At 41.0% G+C, this 21,558-nt stretch overlaps 1 protein-coding gene across 1 annotated transcript in view; it reads left to right on the top strand.

Moving 5' to 3' along the window:
• Nucleotides 1–2,162: 2,162 nt before the first annotated feature.
• Nucleotides 2,163–21,558, top strand: part of KPNA3 (karyopherin subunit alpha 3) — a 90,341-nt gene continuing 70,945 nt past the window's right edge. The window contains exon 1 of the mRNA XM_045796858.2: nt 2,163–2,323. Within this exon, the coding sequence (XP_045652814.1) occupies nt 2,255–2,323 (69 nt within the window). The 5' untranslated portion in view covers nt 2,163–2,254. The remainder of the gene's footprint in view (nt 2,324–21,558) is intronic.

Here is a 21,558-nt window from a genome sequence, read left to right as displayed (position 1 = left end):
AAATCAAGAGTTGGACACTCAGCTGAGTTAGTCACCCAGGTGCCCCTCTACCTTCTCAATATTTAGATATGTGATATGTAGACCTCCCTTTGTGATCCTATCCTTGTATGTCAGGGATCTTCAGAATAAAGATCTCCCTGCTGTGAGTCTTGAGCTTTCTTCCCCTTTCTTGACAACCACCACACTTTTTGGGTGATAACTTGTTTTATTGTCTGTCTCCTCTGACAGACATGAAGCTGTGTAGAGGCAGGAACCAGGCTGTTCTGTTTACAAAGAGATCCTAGTGCTAGTACAATGACTGACACACGGTATGTGCTCACTAAATATGTTTAAAACTCTAAAATGATGAAAGACTTACACATTTGATGACAGCAAGTAGGGTGAAGAGAAGTGATGGAAGGGGGTAAAGTAACCTTTAAAGAGAATGCCTTGCTAAATTATAGTAGAAACAGAGGAATAGTCTGGTTTCTCTTACAGTCAGTCAGGGAGAACGGCAGACACACACTTCCATTGCCTTAAGAACTAGAAGTAATCTATTCATTCTAAATTTTGGGTGTGTGCTATTGTTGTTTCCCTTCAGATGAGTGGTTGGATTAGGATCGGATATGTAACACGAGGGCCTGGAATTCTCAAGTGACTGACCCAATAAAGTGCATTTAAAAATGCAAACAGAAATTTAAAAATGAAGAGAAAACACAGACTTTTGGTTTTCTTTGAAAAACTGGACCTTTCGCAACAGTGGTCTGAAGCCTTTAATGGGCCTGTGTTTATCAACAGGCCACATCCTACCACTCACAAAACAAATGCCACGGCCATTGTAAGGCCTCTGAATTCATGACCCCTGGACTGCAGGATCTTTAAGGCCCTTTTGCTCCAAAAAAATGTCTTCTTTAATCTCTTTAAGGTTATATTTCTACCAACCATTGCATTACATCAATATCATTTGAATTGTACTATAATACTGCATACCTGCTTGTATCTGCCATAGATTCTGAAACTGATTATTTCACATGTAATCAAAGAAACCCAACTGCTCCAGAAAGCTACTTTCTGTTAGTGTTATTAATCCAAATTCCTGTAATCAGTCCTCCAATGACCCTAAGGGAAGATACTGGATTGGAGAGTCTGCAGATGAGAATTGACTGCTTCTTGAAGGCTGAGAAATTATGTGTGGTGATGGAACGAGAGGTGTTGGGGACACGGAAATGCAGGAATTGCCAGTGTGAAGGTTGCAGAACCGGGTTTGGAAGGATGATGAAGAAATCGAGAAACAACACTACAGCGCTGATTTGTCCGAGTATTTACTGAGTATTAATACTCAGTAAAGAACTGTTCTGACACGAGGAATTCAGCAGTAAACCAACAAAAGTCCCTGCTCTCATTGAGCTTAATTCCAGTGCAGTAAGCCAGGTAGCACATACATAAACACACACATCGCAAATCTACATGTCACATGGAAATAATTACTATTTATAAAACCAAAGCAGAGCAAGGGAACAACGAATGAGGGTGGCTGCTATTCCAGGAGACCCCAAAGAAGCAAGGAAGCAAAGCACAACCCGTCGATTGGTTTCTAATTTTCTAGGCTACTGGGAGTGAGATGCACCTCCCATGAAGCCCCGCCCCTCCCTCCCAATAGGGCGCAAGGTGCCATCTCCTGGAGAGCCCCTCCCACTTCCCCGCCCAGAGGCGGCCTTGGGGGTGGGGCTTCGCTCCCAGGCGCACAGAGCGCGCCGCACTGAAAGCCGCGCGCATAGAGTTCCCGGCATTCTTCCCGTTCTGTCAAGGCCGGGAGAATTGCCCCCGCCGGTACTTGGCATGCTGGGAATTGTAGTTTCTGCCCGCAGCTCTGCGTCTCAGGGGACAGTAAAAGCCGCTCGATCTGACTCCACTGCTGGCACACGACTTGCATCCTCCAGGGGTTGTGGGGAGGCCCTGGGGGGGGGGGTTCATCCCAAGAACAGTCCGGCAGGCGTCCAGGCTGGGGCCGCGCCGGTCACGTGACCCCAGCTCGCCGGGCGCGCGCGACTTCTCAGCGCCATTCCCAACCCCGCCCCGCCCGGCAGTCGGCCTGCGCCTCCCCCGGCGCTGCTGCCACCTCGCGCTCGGAGGCGTCACGGAACGTGCTCTGTGCTCTCCTCTCCCCCTCCCCCTCCCATCCCCTCTCGCCCTCCCCCACCTCCCCCTCCCGCGCCGAGACTCGCCGCCGCCGCCGCAGCCGCAGGAGTAGCCGCCGCCGGAGCCGCGCGCAGCCATGGCCGAGAACCCGGGCTTGGAGAACCACCGCATCAAGAGCTTTAAGAACAAGGGCCGCGATGTGGAAGTGAGTGTGCTTCCGTGGTCTGGGCCCGCCCGGGTCGCCCGCCTGGCCGCGCCGGCCCCACGGCGGCGGGGAGGGGCGGGGGGCCGGCGCCGGGCTGGTTCTCGCCGGCTCGCGGTGGGTCGGAGTTGGCCGCCGCCTCCCGTCACCGCGGCCCCGGGCTGGGCGGAGCGGGCGACGGGACCGCGGGCCGGGCTGCAGCCACCCTCCGGAACTGCCGGCGCGGGGACCGGGAAATGCCGGGGTTTTCGGCCCCGTCACGCGGGCGCGGCCTGCTGTCGGCGAGGAAGGGATGTGGAGCTGAGGCGGGGTCCTCGGGCCGGGGCCTCGCGGGCCCGGGATGCTGCCGCCGTGGTCCGTCGACCGCACCGTGGAGGGGGCGGCCGCGACTCGCGCCCGCTGCCCGTGCAGCCTCCCGCCCGGCGCGGCCCCCTCGGTGCCTCCCGCGCTGCCGCACATGGAGCCGGGGCTGTGCGGGTCCCCGCGCGTATCTCCGGCGAGCCGGGCCCAGGCGGGCGGTGGCGGCCCGCAGAGGGGGGTGGGGACTAGCCGGGTAACTGACTTGTTTGAGGGTGGTGGATGGGGGAGGGTAGGATGCGCCAGGACCATTTTCTCATATTCCAGTGCTGTCCTTTGGACCAGTCCTGCTGAGCTATTTCAGCTCATACTCCTGTTACTGCTGGCATTTGGAGCAAGCTGAAGGTGGACAATAGTTTACCATCTATTGTGTTGAGGCTTTGGAAGAGACGTTGTTCCGACCTCCGCTCACAGGACCTGTTTTCTTAGCCGTTCTTGTAGTGGGATTGTGCATAGGATCATAATTTCTTTGACATGTTTTACCGAAATAATTTAGATACATAGCTTCTTACGGCCGGCCTTGTATATATCTCTTGCTTCAAGCTGGTACAATTTCCAAGTGGTTGCAAAACTGTAAACATCTTGGTTACTTAGTTCGTTGCTACTCAGCATGTTGCCATTGTTTCGTTAAGGTGACATTAGCAGGTACTATTTGCAAACTCGGCTTATTGAGGCAGCGCTAGAGGTCTCTCTGCAGCTACTGAAAGCAATGTAGTTACAGCACAAACTTCCCTGGGACTCTGACCTCTGGATTTGTTAGGGAGAACGTGGTTTTAAGTCCACAGCGTCCTTTTCTAATACTAGGTGACATGATTTGCAGTTTTGTAATTCTTGATAAAGGGCCAGTGTGACTAAGAAGTGTGCATTTTTCCTGTCTTAAAGAGAGAAGGTGGTGGGGAAACAGTCGGCGTTCCAGTTTTGTAGAGGAACAGACAGAACTCAGGCGATTTTTCAGAGCTACAAAATTAAATGCTAATTGGAAAAAACCTAAGTAAATACTGTGGAATTCCCATTTGAATAACACAAAGGTCATCTATCTCTATTCTGGTCATGGTTAAATTTCTTTTGTGAGAAGTATTTCTAAGCAAAAGTGAAACTTAGGAAAGCAACAAGAAATTTTGAAACTGCCTCCTGTTTTGCCCACTTGATGATTGTTAACTTTGAACTTTTCTCATCAGTAATTGTTTTTGAAGCTTACTACTATTATAAAGCTAAACTTAAGTAGTTTGAAAAATACCCATATTATTTGTACAGAAGAACTAATAACATTGTTTCCTCTCTTGGATCTTGGTACACATTTTTGTTTTATTACTTGCCTATATTATTGTGTTCTGGGAGCTCAATGCTACCTCATAAGGACTCCTGGGCATAATAGGTATGCAGTAAATATTTGCTGATGATCAGAATGTAATTAATGAGTTCTGGATGCATGAAAAAGAGGCATAGCTGCCAAGCCTTTTAGCCTGAAAATAATGGTCATAACATTATATTTCCCAGGATACATTAGGGTAACTAAGGCATGAAATAGCAGACTTTCAAATGGTATTCTATGGGGCAGACACTATACTAAGAGCTTCATGAGACTTCATTTAATCCTTATAAGAACTTTATGAACTAGGTATAGCATTATCCCTACTTTACAGGAGGAAAGTACTTTAGGGGAGGAAACGTGAGAGTGCTTTTGTAGCATGCACAAGGTCATGAAGTGGGTATGAGCATTCATTCACTAATTGTCAATTGGATGTCTGACAGTATTAGGTGTTGGGGATACAAAAGATTAAATTCAGCCTGTACCTCAAGGAGTTTACAGTTCAGTGGGAGTAATAGAAAAATAAACTGATAATTACAGTGCAGTACATCAATAAGTATATTCTGAGAAAATTCTAACTTGGAGCTGAGCAGTCACGGGAGATGTTCTGGTTGATTCCTAGTGGATGAATTGGAGTAAGCTGATCCTGAAAGAGGAAAGAAAGTTGGCCCGGTAAAATGCAGGAAAAGGGAGGGCACAAGGAAGGGGCATTGCAGGCTTGTGGGAGGAGTAATTGAGCAGTCCTGAGAGAATGCAGTAGGACTGCTGAGAGAGAAGGGAGTGTGACTAAACGGTAAACTGGGGTCAAATCTGGGAAGTGCCTCTCTTGGGGATTTAGGTATAACCAAGACTAGATAGACACTGCGTCTGACTTAGTTTTATCCATTCGAAACTGCGTTAAAATGAGAAACTTACACGACAACTTAGCCTTGTGACTAAGTAGTTGTGATTATCAGGCTGTTTCAAAACAGTGAGATGCACTTTGATGAGATGTGATTTTCACATATAGGAGAGACAGAAGATAAAACATTATAAAATATGCAACCAGCTGATACACAAATAAGGTGCTAGGTGCAAGCATAAAATACATATTTTCTAAAGGAAATAAAAATATAGAGTTAGGCCGTTCCATTCATAGGAAATTGTGTATGGGGAGAGGGTGGAGGAAGAGCGTAATTTCGTAGTCAGTCAAGAATGGCTTCATAGAAAAGAGGTTGGTGAATTTTATAGGAAGTATGTGCTAGACTTGAACAGGGCACATAAGAAATTAGTGAATGAAGGGGCGCCTGAGTGGCTCAGTCGTTAAGCGTCTGCCTTCGGCTCAGGGCGTGATCCCGGCGTTCTGGGATCGAACCCCACATCAGGCTCCTCTGTTGGGAGCCTGCTTCTTCCTTTCCCACTCCCCCTGCTTGTGTTCCCTCTCTCGCTGGCTGTCTCTCTGTCAAATAAATAAATAAAATCTTAAAAAAAAAAAAAAGAAATTAGTGAATGAAGACTGGTGAGAAAGAAGAACGAACAGATTAGGGAGTGAAGAGATGAGACTTCCGTATGGCCCGTGGTGGTCTGAGAAATATGTCTGTGGCAAAGAGTTGCTTGGACACTTCTTGAAAGAGAGATCCTTGATGGGGAGATCTGAAGGAATTTATTCCAGAGTAGAGTTAGAAGGTACAACATGATTAGAGCAATTGAAAAAGGTGACTGGCAGTTCTGGAGGAATAATACTCTTATCCCATATGTAAGGAGGAATTTTCAAAAAAATTGAAATTGGGGATGGTCATAACATGGAAATAGGATTTCAGCTTCCTTCTCCTCTTCCTTTCTCTTCCTCTTCTTCATAAAACTCAAGTAGAGAAAGGGGATAAAATTTGTCCTGAGGTCTGTAGGTACAGGTAGGGGAGGGAATAATTATCACTGATAGAAGTTTGGAGCTTGAGTAGGGGGAATAAATTTTGTAGCTAAAACCAGGGAATACATTGTGAAAAGGAAACTCTTAATTATCTTCATTTGCTCTGGAGTGTGTGTTTTAATACCAGTCCTTTTTATGTAAGGCATTGTTCTTAGATTTTTTTCCCTTTTACAAAATTTTTTAAATTAAAAAAAATTTTTCCAATATACTTACAGAAAAGTGCATGAAATGGAAATGTTCCATTTAATGAATACTTATAAATCAAACACTCTGGTAATTGCGACCCAGGTCAACTTTGCTTTTTCTTGCTCCTTATACCTCAAGAATGTAACATTTTTATCAGTAACAATAACTAATAACAATTATTTTAAAAATCTTAACATTTGTTAAGTGTTTGCAATATACCTGTACCGAGTATTTTATATGGATTATTTAGTCTTCACAACAATCCTGTGAAGTATGTACTATTATTATCCACATTCACTGCTGAGGAGACTTGAAGCCTACGATTCTTAAGTAGCCTGTGTCATGGGCGGGGGGATGTAAGTGGCAGGACCTGGGCTTACAGTGAAGCAGTATGACACTTAACGCCAGAACTCTTGCTCACGTTCTTCATGATCTCTCCGCTGTATGGAGCATCAAACCTGATGTGTATGAAATACATCTGAAACTTAATGAATGGGGGAAATATTAAAGAAATCTTGGCTGTTTCACAGAAATTCCTGTCCTGGTGTTTTAGAACCTTGCTAATAAAAATTTCTGATATCTTAGTTATCATTTGATTTATTTGCTTTTTTTTCCTTTTTACTGTTACAGAGTTTCCTTATTAGTAAGGAGCTAGTTAGTTGGTTTCACCAAAAAATAACAACTGATATCCTTGGGTTTAACACTTAAACTTTATGCTTAAGTTTCTAATATTGGAGATAATACACATTTTCTCATCTGTAAATTTGACCAGCTTTACCAAATTTGCTTCTCTCTTTGGAGCCTCTATTATTAAGTAGTACTACCCAATTGTTCAAGCTTGAAACCTTATCCTTGACTCACTTCTCTTCACTTCCTTCACTTTTCTGTATTGGTCAGTGATCTGAAGAGCCCTCCTATTTTTACCTTTGATACCGACCTTATTTACTGTAGCTGTGCTAGTTTGGGCTGCTGTCAGTCTCACCTGTGTAAGTATGATAGTGCACTTGGTTTTCCTGTCTCCAATGTCTTCCCTTCCCATTGTATCTTGTGGGTTGATCTTTCCGAAAATTTTGTGTGTGTGTGTGTTGCTTTCTTGGTAAGATCAATCCCAATGCCTTCAGCATAAAATTAAAAGTCCTTAGGGTGCCACACGTAATTCCTTATATCTCCTTTGTGCCAGCTGTGTAAAGGACTTGAGATGGTGGAGTAACCAGTATAATATCCTTTCCATGCCTCTGCACACACTATTCTCTTGTATACCTTCTTTTGTTGTCTGTTTAGTGGGGCTCACTCTGGCAAACTCTTTCGTCACTCAGACTCCTTCCTATATCTCTGGAACACCAAGATTATAATTCTGCCAGGGGGGGTAATCAGAAGGGGGAATGAAACATGAGAGACTATGGACTATGAGAAACAAACTGAGGGCCTCAGAGGGGAGGGGGGTGGGGGAATGGGATAGACCGGTGATGGGTAATAAGGAGGGCACGTATTTCATGGTGCACTGGGTGTTATACACAACTAATGAATCATCGAACTTTACATCGGAAACCGGGGATGTACTGTATGGTGACTAACATAATATAATAAAAAATCATTAAAAAAAAAAGATTATAATTCTGCCACACCATGTCATTCTATTAAAAAACAAAACAAAACAAAAAACCTTCAGAAGTTCTCCATAGGGCCTTTCCTGCTGTCACTCCTAAATCTTTTCCTTCTCTCTAAAGCTTTCCTAAGTGAATTTTCCTTTACCTCTTTGGGATAAATTGCTATGATCTACAACAACTTCATTGTGTGTGTAGCTGTTCAAGTATGTGGGCTCTGGGGAGGTGGGTGTGGGTATGGGGTAACTGGATGATGGCCATTAAGGAGGGCACTTGATGTAATGAGCACTGAGTGTTATATGCAACTGATGAATCACTAAATTCTACCCCTGAAACTAATAATACACTATATGTTAACTAAATTGAATTTAAATTTTAAAAAATTTGTTTTAAAGTATGTGGTCTCTGTAAAGAAGCTCACTGAGGGTAGAGACCTTGGCTGAGAGTGGTCATTTGGTGACCGGTATATAAAATTTAATAAATATTCTGAGAAGAGAGACTAGATAATATACTTTAATACACTGTACATTTGGAGTGAATGGTACACTATGATTCTAGGACTTCAGTAATTTCTTTCGGTGTTGACTCCATGGCGTTGATACTGTTGCCTAGCCCTCCTTTGAGAAAGTCTGTTCTGCTATAATGTATTTTTTGCCTAGCCCTCCTTTGAGAAAGTCTGTTCTGCTATAATGTATTTTTTGTAACATGAACTAATTCATACTTGAATACCGAAGAGGAATAATGTTAGCTAGTGCAGAATTCATGTTAGTTCATATTTGATTTTTGAGTTGATTTTTACCAGCATGTTAACTGTTTAGCACTCCTGAGTAACAGTACTCGAACACAAATTTGTGAAGTACAGAAATACAGTTGAGCATAGCAAGTCCAAGAGTATGCACATTGCCCCTTCACCCATATTCTGCCTCTAGGCTCTGTTTAACCCTGTGTTCTGTCTTAAAGGTGCTTATTGCCCTAAACATCTTGATGTATTTCCCTCTTTTTTCTTAATATTGCAGACCATGAAGTTTTTCAGCAATCTATATATCACACAGCAGATAAGTTATAATTATTTTTTCTTGAATTCACTAATGGCATAACATCTCTCCTCGTCCTTCTGCCTCATTGATTATTCCTTTTTGGTTGATTTGCCAACTCTTCTTCCTTCCTATTGTGTGTAGGCACGTCTTAGGATTCTGTCTGTGACTCTCTTCTCTATAGATTGTTTTTCTTGCCCACATTAAGCAGCTCCCTTAGTTTTAACTATCATTTCAGTGTGCGGGACTTAAATCTGTTTTAAGCATCTGCTGGAAATTAATCACATGAACATCACATCAGCTCCTTAAGCTCAAAGTGTTTAAAGCCATGTTCTGCCTTTTTTTTTTTCTTTTTTCTGTTTATGGCATCATCACCCTCACTGTGACCTGAAACTTGAGAGGCTTCTTGGACTCCTTCCTCATCTTCCACATTCAGTCAGATGCCAGTCATGTAGCTTGAATCTCTGTGCTGTCTCTGGATTTTGGCCCTGTCTCTCTATTCACTGCCTCCAGCCCACTTTCAGGCTTAGTACTTATCATCTGGCAATTTAAAAGTTGCCCGCAAAGTGGTGTTCTTTCTCCAGTCCATGCAATCTTTCAGTGAGCCTGATACCTGATTGTTTTTCCAGGTTCAGCTTTCCTTCCTCTCTCCCTCCCTGCCCCTTTAAGCTCTAGCACCACTGAACTTCTTATATGCTTATACATAATCTGGAATCCTGCCCTCCCCTGCTTGCCAGTGCTATTTCTATTCTCAGGGCTATCCTGCTGACTGGAATATCCTTCCCTGCCTCCTGTTGCCTGGCCGGCTAATTCCTACCCCTCTTTAAATACTCAACTCTGGGTTTAGCTCTTAGGAGAAATATTTCTGAATCTCCTATATTCCCAGGTTGAGTTAGGTACTATTCTTTGCTCCTGAATATATCTTTCTCATTGTAGTTATGATAATGTATTTCAATTATGTTTTAGCTCTTTCTCTACTAGTTTGTGAACTTTTTGAACACATAGACTGTGTATTTCCTTTGCCTACTTAGTGCAGTGGCTGGAACAAAGTAAGCACAAAAATATTTCTTGAATGAATATGTCTATACCAGGTACCACCAGCACAATAATTTTCTTAAAATACATTTTTGAACTGAAGCTTTTAATCTTTTAGTGCCTTTTCTATTGCTTTTCAGATCAAGTACAAACTTTTTATTATAATAGGTAAAGTGTTGGGAGATTAAGACACATGCATAGTGGAATAATTATAATTTTTTCTCAATTTTTTTATATTATTTTATTTTTTTAAAATTTATTTTAGAGCACGTGCGAGTGAGTGGGGGAGGGGCAGAGGCAGAGGGGGAGAGAGTCAGAAGCAGACTCCGCACAGAGGGAAGAGCCCGACTTGGGGCCCAATCCCCAGACCCCACGATCACAACCTGAGCCAAAACCAAGAGTCAGACACTTAACTGACTGCACTACCCAGGTGCTCCTCTTACTTTTTAATCATAGAAATATTCTAATATTGTAGAAAAGTAGAGAGAATAATATAATTCCATATGCACATCACTTGGATTTATAGTAAGTAACAGTTTGCTCTTTGTTTCATCTTTTGTTCCATCTCTGTATGTAACAGACATCATGACATTTTACTCCTGAAGACTTAAGACTACTTCTGCAGAAAATAATGCATTCTTACATAAATACCATATCACCCTGACACAATAATTTCCTAATAACATCTAATCTAGTCCACATTTTAAATTTCCCCAGTTGTCCCTTACTTTTTTTCCCCCCCTTAACATTTGATCATTAGAATCAGGATTAAACAAGATCAGATCACGTTTGGTTATGTTTCCTAAGTCTCCTTTAATCTAGAATAGGCTCCTCCCCCCATTTTTTTAAATTGTAGTATAATTTATACATAACAGAATTTACAATTTTAACTATTCTAAGTGTACGGTTCTGTAGCATCAAGTACATTCACATTGTTGTGTAATGATCATCACTGTTCCATCTCCAGAACTTCTTTATCTTTCCTAACTGAAACTCTGTCCCTATTAAACAATAACTCTGCATTCCCTCTCCGGCCAGCCCCTGACAAACTTCCTTCTACATTCTGTCTATATGAATTTGACTACTCTAGGAACCTCACATAAATAGAATCATACAATATTTGTCCTTTTGTGGTTGGTTGAATTCTCTCAGCATAATGTCTTCGAGGTTCATCTATGTTGTAGCATGTATCAGAATGTCGTTTCTTTGTATGGCTGAATAATACTCAATTGTATATAGGTACCTTGTTTTGTCCATTCATCCACTGATGGACTTGGACTGCTTCCGCCTTTCTATAAATGCTGTTAATTTGTTGAAGAAATCAGGTCAGTTTTCTTGTATTAAGTTGAACCATATGAAATTTCCATTTTTGAGTCAAGTATCAGTCAAGTATCAGCAATTTCATATGGTTCAACCTAATAAACTGTCCTAAATACTGGATTTGTCTGTTTCATTGTGGTATTGCTTAACTTGTTCCTCCTGTTTCTTACCACCCTCTAGATTTTCTGTAAACTGGAGGTTAGCTTTAGAGGCATGATTATCTTCAGTTTAAGCATTTTTGATTTAAAAAAAATTCTTCACTTGGTGATGCTGTGTAATTTAGACTATATCCCAGTAGGGATACTAAGATCAGTCAGAGGGTTCAGATGATAAAGAATAGATAAAGATAGTTCAGATAAAGGTAGTTCAGATAAAGACTAGTTTAGGGAGCCTGGGTGGCTCATTTGGTTAAGTATCCAACTCTCGATTTCACCTCAGGTCATGATCTCAGGGATATGAGATCGAGCCCGGTGTTGGGCTCCACGCTGGGATTGACCTGCTCAATATTCTCTCCCCCCCCTTTCTCTACCTCTCTCTTTCTGTCTCTCTCTCTCTCTGTGCCCCTCCCTTCCTCTCTCTCTTAAAAAAAAAAAAAGAATAGTTTAATGTTGTAATGTCATAGTCACTACATTTGGTGAAATGAATTTTTGTTATTTGGGTGAAATGTGATATAGACTGGATAACATTTGAAGTGAAAGAGTAACCTGACTTCTTGGTATCCAGCAAAGGAGTTAGAAAATGTATCTGGAAAAATCTAACTTCAAAGTCAGTGACATTCTCTTTCCATGATTGACACTGTTCCTAAGTTGACTTTGGTTTCTTAGCATGGAGTGTGGCTATATTCTTGCTTCCCAGTCTCTGTTCCTTTATTTTGAAGGTAAAGCAGTAGAAAAATATAAGGAGGATATAGCTGTACTTTGTGCAGTTTTGCTATTAAGAAAAATTTTGTCACAGCCTAGGATACCAACATTGATAGTTAAAATATGGCAAAAATAAACCTGACTATATTTACTTGGAATTAATCTTTCTGAATGATTGTGTTTTCTGGGCTTTAAGTTTATTTGTTTACATACCAAACTTTCTTTTATTTCGAAATATTGGTGATTCTGTGTCCCATACATTTCTCTGCCTTCTTAGATAGAATATAATTTAGTTATTTTCTTGTTTCTTGAGAATCACCATTATGCATATGGTATCAGTTTTTACTTTTATATAAGTAATGCCTTTAGGTTCTTAGATTTGTCAGAATTTTATCCTTAATTTCTATGGTTGTGGAGTTCTTGCTCCTCATAATTCTTTTGCCTATCCTTACCTTGCACAGTCAGCTTTCTGTTTGATATTGTCAGCGTGTTTACCTGTAGTAGTTCCTCTCTTCCCTTTTAATTTGATGCTTTATATATCCTAGTGACTTGGATAATAGATTTATTAAATACTTATTTAGCATTTGCTATGGGCTGGGCAGGCATTGTTGATGCCAAAGATAATAAATATAAATAACAGTGTCCTTGCTCAGTTTAGTGGGAGAGACTGATATCTAAGCATATACAATTGGCTCTTGAACAATGCAGGGGTTAGGAGTGCCCACCCCCGTGCTGTCAAAAATTGACATAAACTTTTCTTCCCCCAGACACTTAACTACAGATACCCTGCTTTTAACTGCAAGCCTTACAGGTAACATAAACAATCAGCTAACACATATTTTGTATAGTATGTTTTATATACTGTGTTCTTATAACAAAGTGAGCTAGAGAAAAAATGTTATTAATAAAACCTTTAGGAATAGAAAATACATTTACAGTACAGTACTGTAAAAAATTGTGTATAAGTGGACCAGCATAGTTCAAACCCATGTTGTTCAAGGGTGAGCTGTACTCTGTGTACAGCATGGATGTTCTATGATACAGGTACGTAATTTGCAAAGTACTGTGAGAGCATGGAGAGAGGGAGTGACTGTACCTGGGGAAATTGAATGAAGTTACACAGAAAAACACACTTGAGCTAGGTCTTGAAGAATGAGTAGGAGTTTGCCAAAATGAAAGAAAAGTAACGTGAATAGCAGTGACTATGTCATGGAGTTTTAAGGCATGATGTGTTCAAGCAGTAGTTGATGTGGTGACCTTACATACATTCCCTTCTTTTGGAAATCACACTCAGATTTGACCTTTCTTTGCAAGGTACACTTCTGCCATTAGGTATCTTTTGGGGAGATTTTTAGTCTAAGTGCTTCTGCCTCCTTTAGTTAATTAAAGTGCCTTACTCTTTCTGGTTAACACAAAGCCAATCAAATGCTGTCCCTGGCATTTAAATCTTAAATGAGCTGATACTGGGACCTAAGTTGTTCACCTTGGCAGAAGTACTGTGAAGAAATCTTTCATTAATTCCTGCCACTTAGATCTGCAGAGTTGTTTTCATCCTGAGTTTTTCATAGATTGGATTTTACAGTTTTTCCTTTGGTTCTGTGAATTGCTCTATATTCTTTCAGTAAATTCACCTGCACCCGTGCCTCTCCCTTTGTTTCTTAACCTAACTCAGGTCTGTTTTTATGATTTGCAATATAACTCTTATTTAAGGTGACCAACTGTCCTGGTTTGTCCAGGACTGAGGGAGTTCTCAGGACATGGGACTTTCAGTGTTCAAACCAGTAAATTCCTGAGCAGACCTTAACAAGTTGGTCACTTTATTGTAATCGAAACAGTTTGGGAGTAAAGATAATGAGTTTGGGGAACCAAATGTTCAGATGGGAATATCCAGTATGCAGCTGAAAATAATGCGTGCAGAACTAGCTTGCTTCGGTTATTTCACTCAGCAGTTCTTTGAATTCTGAACTAAGCGTGAGAGATAAAACAGTGAATATAATGATAACCAATAACTGTTGAGCACTTGCTATGTACAAGGCACTATGCTTATTAGAGTAATACTAATTCTCACATAATTGTTATTATACAGGTGAAGAAAATGAGTTAAGAAATTTGCTTAAGAACATACAACCAGGAGGAGGCGAAACTGGAATTCAGTCCTAGATTTCCTACTTTAAAGCCCTCTTCCCTTAATAACCATTCTTCTACTCTGCCTCAGGGTCCTTGCTCAAGGAAATGTGTGGATTAATTTGGAAATGATGTAAAACCAAATAAATACTTACAATGGAAGTATGTTGAGAGAACAGTGGGCACTTAGGGAAAGACTCAGCATGGGTGAGTCAGAGAAGACTTCATGGAGATGATTGTCCTTAAGATGAAACTGGAAAAATGTATAGGTCTTTCTTTGGTAGTAGATCTTGGGTGGGCCTAGAGGTAAGAGACAGCATGATATATTCTGGGAAATAAAGTAAATCAGTATTTCTTACAGGTGGAGTGATTGGAAAGTTGGATAGGATAGGCACAGTAGGCAGGGGCCAGATTGTGAAAGACCTCTCCTGGCTTTTGTGCATTTAAAACTGTTGCTTCAGTTGCACCGTAGGAAGTAGATTGGTGAGGGTGCGAAGGGAGCTAGAGACGAACAGTGAGAAAACTTTCAGGGGTCTCCGAAATGGATGGTCTGACTAACAGCACTGGCATTAGGGTACAAAGGCAGGAAAAGATTAGGACTGTTTATATGGCATATGTTACTTTCTAATTTTTTAAAAGATTTTATTTATTTACTTGAGAGAGTGAGAGAGAGAGAGTGAGCACAAGCAGGGGGAGAAGGAGAGGGAGAGGGAGAAGCAGACTCCCTGCTGAACAGGGAGCTGACGGTGGGCTTGATCCCAGGACTGGGAGATCATAACCTGAGCCAAAGGCAGATGCTTAACCAGCTGAGCCATCCAGGTGCCCCCACGTGTTACCTTCTAGAACAGAGGTTAGCAAGCTTTTTTTTGTAAAGGGCCATAATATTTTTCAAAGTCTAAATATTTTAGGCTTTGAGGGCCATACTATTTATGTCAGAACTATTCATCTCTGCTGGAGCATGAAAGCAGCCATAGACAGTAGGCAAACTGATGAGTGTGGCTGTTCCAATAAAGCTTTATTTATAAACGAGGCAGTGGGCTAGATTTGACATGTGGGCTGGATTTGGCTCAAAGGTGTAGTTTACCTAACCTCATTCTAGGATGATATGCCCAGTAGTGAAGATTTGGAAGATAGTTCAAGCAATGATTTTAATGATTAAGATGATAAGGTAGATGAGGGTTCTTGGTATAAGAAGAAAAGAGACTAGGGGAGGAAAGAACCTGAGGCGGTACATCATCTTAGGGCACTAGTGAAAATGCCACTGAAGAATGAACCTGTATGAAGCTTACAGCCAAGTGGTGTATCAGAACTTAGGGGAGGAGACTTTCCCGAAGGAGGGGCAATGGTTGCAACATCAATGCTGCAGAAAGGCGAGGTATGATGAAAGGACCTGAAGTAAGCCATTCATTGTATTTGGCAGTTGGGGCCAGGGAAAAGTGGAAAACCCAGACAGTGGAGGAGGCTGGGAGCTAGAGTATGATGGAGTAAGAAGTGAATTGGAGTTGAGGTAGTAGAACCAGTCAGTGGAAACTCAGTTTAAAAATTTGGTAGCTGTGGGAAGGAGGAACCACAGGTTAGCGTGAGGAGGAAGTGGGGTTAAAAGGAGGATCTTTGTCGTTTTTTATCTGTTTACAAGTATGGGATTGACTGTTGTTTGTAGGCTGAATTAAAGAAACCAGAGCAAAAGAGTTAAGGGGCTGGCTAGAAAAGGAATAAATGATTGAGCCAAGAGTAAGCCGAGAGCTGTTAGGGACATGACCTACGAGATGTGGAGTTGTGATTAGATTTTGAAGGGCCTCAGGTAGAGAGGCCTTGAAGAACAGACAGGAGTGAGGACGAGCTGAAGTAGGGTAGGGAGACTGGAACAGATGATGCCCAATCGCCTCTGTTTTCTTTGATGTTGTCTCTAGAGAATAAAATGTCTAAGGTAGTACGTGAAAGTGATTTGGGAAATGCAGGATATCTGGGGAGCAAAATATCTAGGAACAAGGGCCCAACTGAGGTAAGCCTATTGTTATTTTGGTAACAGTTGTAAATAATTTTCAGTTGGTTGTATCAGATTTAGCTGTAAGTGCATTTTAGATTATAGTTAGAATTGTTAAACCAAATTCAAAGTGTAGAGGTCATATTCAGTTGAATCATAAAAAAATTGAACTAGCGGGAATGTTAGGATTTAGTGAGTCCAAACCGCTTTTTCCACAGATGTGGAAACTGAGGACATAGAGAAAGAATGAATGTTGTCCACTCGTCTAGTAGGTAACCAGGGATTTTTTTTTTTATTCCAGTACTTGTGTTATTTAACACAACACACTTAAAGATGACAAAAGCTATACTTTATTTATTTTTTAATTGTAGGCTCCATACCCAACATAGGGCTTGAGCTCATGACACTGAGATCAAGAGTCGCATGCCAGCCTGATGCCCTGACAAAAGCTGTATTTTAGAAAACTTTCAAGCATATACAAATGTAGAGAGAATGAGATATTGAACTACCATGTACCATTTAAAAACAATTATAATTTGTGACCATTTTTGTTCATTTATATCCCTAACCACTTCCATCTTTCTCTGGATTATTTTAAAGCAAATTCCAGACATCTTTTTTTTTTTTTTTTAAGAGTGAGGGAGAGCAGAGGGGAGGGACAGAGGGAGAGAGACAATCTTTTTTTTTTTCTTTTTTTTTTTAATGATTTTTTATTATATTGTGTTAGTCACCATACAGTACATCCCCGGATTCCGATGTAAAGCTCGATGCTTCATTAGCTGCGTATAACACCCAGTGCACCATGCAATACGTGCCCTCCTTACTACCCATCACTGGTCTATCCCAATCCCCCACCCCCCTCCCCTCTGAGGCCCTCAGTTTGTTTCTCATAGTCCATAGGGAGAGAGACAATCTTAAGCAGGCTCCCTCCGTGCCCAGCTCAGAGCCTGAAGCGGGACTCAGTCTCACGACCCTGAGGTCATGACCTGAGCAGAAATTGAGTTGGGGGGGCGCCTGGGTGGCACAGCGGTTAAGCGTCTGCCTTCAGCTCAGGGCGTGATCCCGGCGTTATGGGATCGAGCCCCACATCAGGCTCCTCCGCTATGAGCCTGCTTCTTCCTCTCCCACTCCCCCTGCTTGTGTTCCCTCTCTCGCTGGCTGTCTCTATTTCTGTCGAATAAAAAAAAAAAAAAAAAGAAAGAAAGAAATTGAGTTGGACGCTTAACCGACTGAACCACACAGGCGCCCCCAGGCATCATCTTTTATATGTCAATATTTTATTTTATTTTATTTTATTTTATTATTTTTAAAATATTTTATTTTTTTGACAGAAAAAGACAGAGAGGGAACACAAGTAGGGGGACTGTGAGAGGGAGAAGCAGGCTTCCCGCCGAGTAAGGAGCCCGACCCGGGACTCGATCCCAGGACCCTGGGATCATGACCTGAGCCAAAGGCAGATGCTTAACGGCTGAGCCACCCAGGCACCCCTATATGTCAATATTTTAGCATGTATGTCTAAAAGTTAGGTTGATTTTGACACCAATCCTAACTTTTGAGTTTTTCCCCACACCAAGTAATTTCTCCCACACGCGCAGGGTGTCCTGCAATTCAGTTCAGTTCTGACACTGTGTACCTGGAGATAGCATCAGATTGCACAGGTTCAGGGTTTAGTTCTACAAGACGTCACCCCTTGCCCCCCACTCCTTCTGTTCTACTACCTATAGATTGGAGGTTCTCACGGCCTCCTCTTCCTCCTGTTTAATTTGCTGGAGTGACTCACAAAACCCAGGGAAACATTTTACATACTAGATTACCAGTTTATTATAAAAAGATGTAACTCAGGAACAGCCAGATGGAAGAGATGCTTTCTCTTGGAGAGTGCCACTCTACCCGCACCTCTGCGTCTTCACACCAGGAAGTTCTCTGCACCGGGTCATTTTGGATATTTATGAGGCATATTGATTAAATCATTGGCTATTGGTTACTGAGGTCAATCTCCAGCTCCTCTCCCCTCCCTGAAAGTTGCGGTGAGTGGAGGGACCAGAAGTTCCCGTCCTCTAATCACATGGTTGTTTCACCTGGCAACCAGTTCCCAGCCTTAGGTGACCTAGGGGGGCTTTCCAAAAGTCACTTCATTAATATAATGAGACACCTTTATAATTGTCAACACTTAGGAACACCTGAGGGTTTTAGGAGCTATGTGCCAGCTATGAGGACCAAATATATATTTCTTATTATAAATCATAGTATCACAGTAAGATATAAAGTATTATCCTACTTAAAAACCCCAAAACAATACTTGTCATATCATTAGCCGATTAAAAATGTACTTTTGATATGAAATTTTAAAGTAAAAATACCTGCTATTATACCACACATTTACAGAACAAAAAGAACCTTCTTGGTCAATTGTTTGGGGTTGGGTGTGACATAGGAAATTAATAATATTTTGGATAATTTTTTCCTTCTCTGTTCCAACTAAAAAGAGGAATAAAGGTATAATCTTACCTCTGTCAAAATAGGTTGATGATAATGTGTAATTTTTACGAAGGTGGTATAGAAATTGTTACAGAATGATAAGACTTCATGGAAGTCAAGGTGCCTCTGTATTTGCAATATTGTGATAGTGATTTTTTTCACTTTTTAAAATGAAAATGACTAATGAATGCTCTACATTATCAGAAAGGTATTAAAGTAATTTATGTGTCTTTGAAAAAGCTTGATGGATTCCTGTTTGTTATACCTAGACTGTTAAAGAAAACACAACAAAGAGTTTTCTTATCAAATGTAGAAGCATTAGAATTATAGAGAGAGCAAGTGGGGTAGCAATGAATTTGTGCGATGGTCCATCCTATGTTCTTTCTTTGCATTCACTATCTCAGTATTGCAAAGCTGGTAAAGATCCAGCTTTTCTGGATGTCTTTGTGATGTATACAGAGGATGTTAAGGTAGACACTGTTGCCATTTTCTGTACTTAAGATTAACAGTAGAGAAACGGGGATAGAAAGCTGAACAGAGTATGGGGGAAGGTAGCTGGACAGGCATTGAAATAATTAGAGATTGGATAGTGTCTGCATCTTCCTCTTAAAATTCACATGTGCAAGAAAAAAGGGGTTAGGTAGCCTGAGAAGGATGATCATGTTAGCTGAGTATTGGGCTATAGATGGTAGAGATGCAAACATAGATGATAGAGGAACAGCCTACAAAGTAAGTGTTAATCTCAGCTAGCAGAGAGCCATGGACTATACAGTTAGTATCTTTTTGTAAATTTGAAGCTAATTTTGCTAACTTGAATCTAGTTCCATGAATATCATGTATATGTATCTTGGTTTTAGTAAAGGTATAATTAGGAACATTTATTGAGGCTTTTTTTAATACTTTGTAAAAAGAAATTTTTAATAACTTCAGCGTTTGGTGTTTTAAACAAAAACATAGAAAGTGGATAGAATATTTTGGGAATGCTGCTGCATAACACTGATTCGTGTACTAATTTATATTAGTAGTTATTCATTTATTAGTTATACTATGCTTTTATATAAAAATTAAATATATTTTAAGGGGGAAGAGAAGATGGAAATATAAATCATGATTTTAATGAGAAAATTTTGGCATGTAGATATAGTCACAGATTTTAGGGAGAAAGTTTATAAACTGGTAATTCCCAATTAGGGCTATCACACTATTTAATGATAAAATGCAAATTTACTCCTGTATGGAAATAAATTCTCATTGGCTGAAATCCTGTAGTAAGAGTGACAATAATCTGGGGTACCTGGGTCAGTTAAGTGTCTGACTCTTGGTTTCGGCTCAAGTCATGATTTCATTGTTGTGAGATTGAGCCTCGGGCATCTGCTTAAGACTGTCTTTCCCCTGCTTCCCCCAGATAAATTAATAAATAAAAAAAAATTTTTTTTTAAGTGACAGTAATTTAAAATGCTTCCTCATTCTCCTGGGACAGTTTACAGTTACTGTCATGGACTATGGCTGCTGGCAGCAGTGTGGTTTTCAGTTATGCATTGAGTTTTGGGAACATTGTTTTTGCTAGAAATAAAGGAATTTGTACTTGGAGGTTAAAGTTCTGTAAGGGCTTCATGTTTGCTTTTTGTTTTCTAAATTTTGTAAATTTGGGGCTAATACAAATACTTTTCTTCATCCTTTTGAGCTTTTGCAACTTTGGGAAAGTGGAATATTTGAGAGACTTGGAGCTAAATTATGCTAAATTTGGAATATAGAGGGAGAAAAAAAAATAAGACTATACTGTGATTATGGTATAGTGCAAACTGCATTGTCACTGGATATGACTCACCCAAGTTCAGATTTAACATTGGTTGTGTAGACTACCTTTTTCTGATACTGTGGAGCAGAGGGTAATAAAAACGAATGAAATAAGATCCCTGCCTTCAAGGGGCATTTAACCTAGTAGGGTAAATAATACCGCTAAAGGTAACTATAAGGCAGAATGCAGTGGTTTAATAAAAGTAAAGATAGTTTGAGAACACAGAGGAAGGACAGGTGAATTCCAGCCTTGAAGATTTGGCAGAAGTTTATAGCAGAGCTGACATGAACTGGGCCAGACATTTCATAGTTTGAACAAGATGTTGAATTAGAATAGCAGAAAAACACATTTTTTTCTTAAGCTAATTTATTTGTGACATGTATGAATGAATTTCCCTCTGGTTTGTTGCAGTGACCCAGAGCATTATCATGAAAGTCTGTGTTTCCCATTTGGTGTACTGCCCTAGGAGCGGCCAACTGAGGACCTAGGTGGTGGAGCCCTTGCAGTCTTGTTCCTTAATCTCCGTGTGCTGTATAAACATTTTCTGTGTGTGCCATGATGTGAAGGAGATCGGGAAACACAATTTTAGATTACTTAATACTTCTCTCCTCGTAATAAGTTAATGTATTATTCAGCTTTTGTCAAAAATAGCTAGATAATATTCATAATAAGAGCACATTCTGAGTAAGTTGTATTAGTTACCAGTGCAGTCTTCTGATATGTTAGACGTTAGCTCCATTGCAGTGATTAGGGGGCCTAGCCAGGTTTTTCACTTTCATTCTGTGATTTTGTATTTGTGAACATGATGGCATTAAGTGAGGATGTGATAGATTTAGGGTCATGACTAAACTTTAAAAATAATGTGACCGAAATATCCCTCCTTATGCTTTCCCCCTTAGTAAACATAATAAGTACTGGACTTGTTTCTGAGAGAAATATGTACACTCTTCACAGCAGAACAGGTATTGGGGAGGAAGGGACGTTGGGCAAATCCGTGTAGGGTAGGACAGCCTTGAGAGGAAATCTAGAGCTCCCTTCCTCTCCCTTCCTCCCTGAAAAGGAGAAGGAAGCAGAAGACAAACTTAGTTTTAAAGTTTTGAATTTACAACCCTGAAGAAACCAGGCAGCTGGATACCCAGTCCTAGGTGTTATAGGAGCACCCTAGTTGTGACTGTTGGCAAGTGTGGAATTCAGGCTAGGGCTGTAGATTCTGGGGCTAGTGTGGCATGAGTACTCCTCCCCC

The sequence above is a fragment of the Ursus americanus genome, chromosome 10, assembly GCF_024610735.1.
Source record: "Ursus americanus isolate L20-20 chromosome 10, mUrsAme1.1.p, whole genome shotgun sequence".
Lineage (NCBI taxonomy): Eukaryota > Metazoa > Chordata > Mammalia > Carnivora > Ursidae > Ursus > Ursus americanus.
Note: the sequence above shows the minus strand (reverse complement) of the source record. Positions and strands in the feature narration are given on the sequence as shown.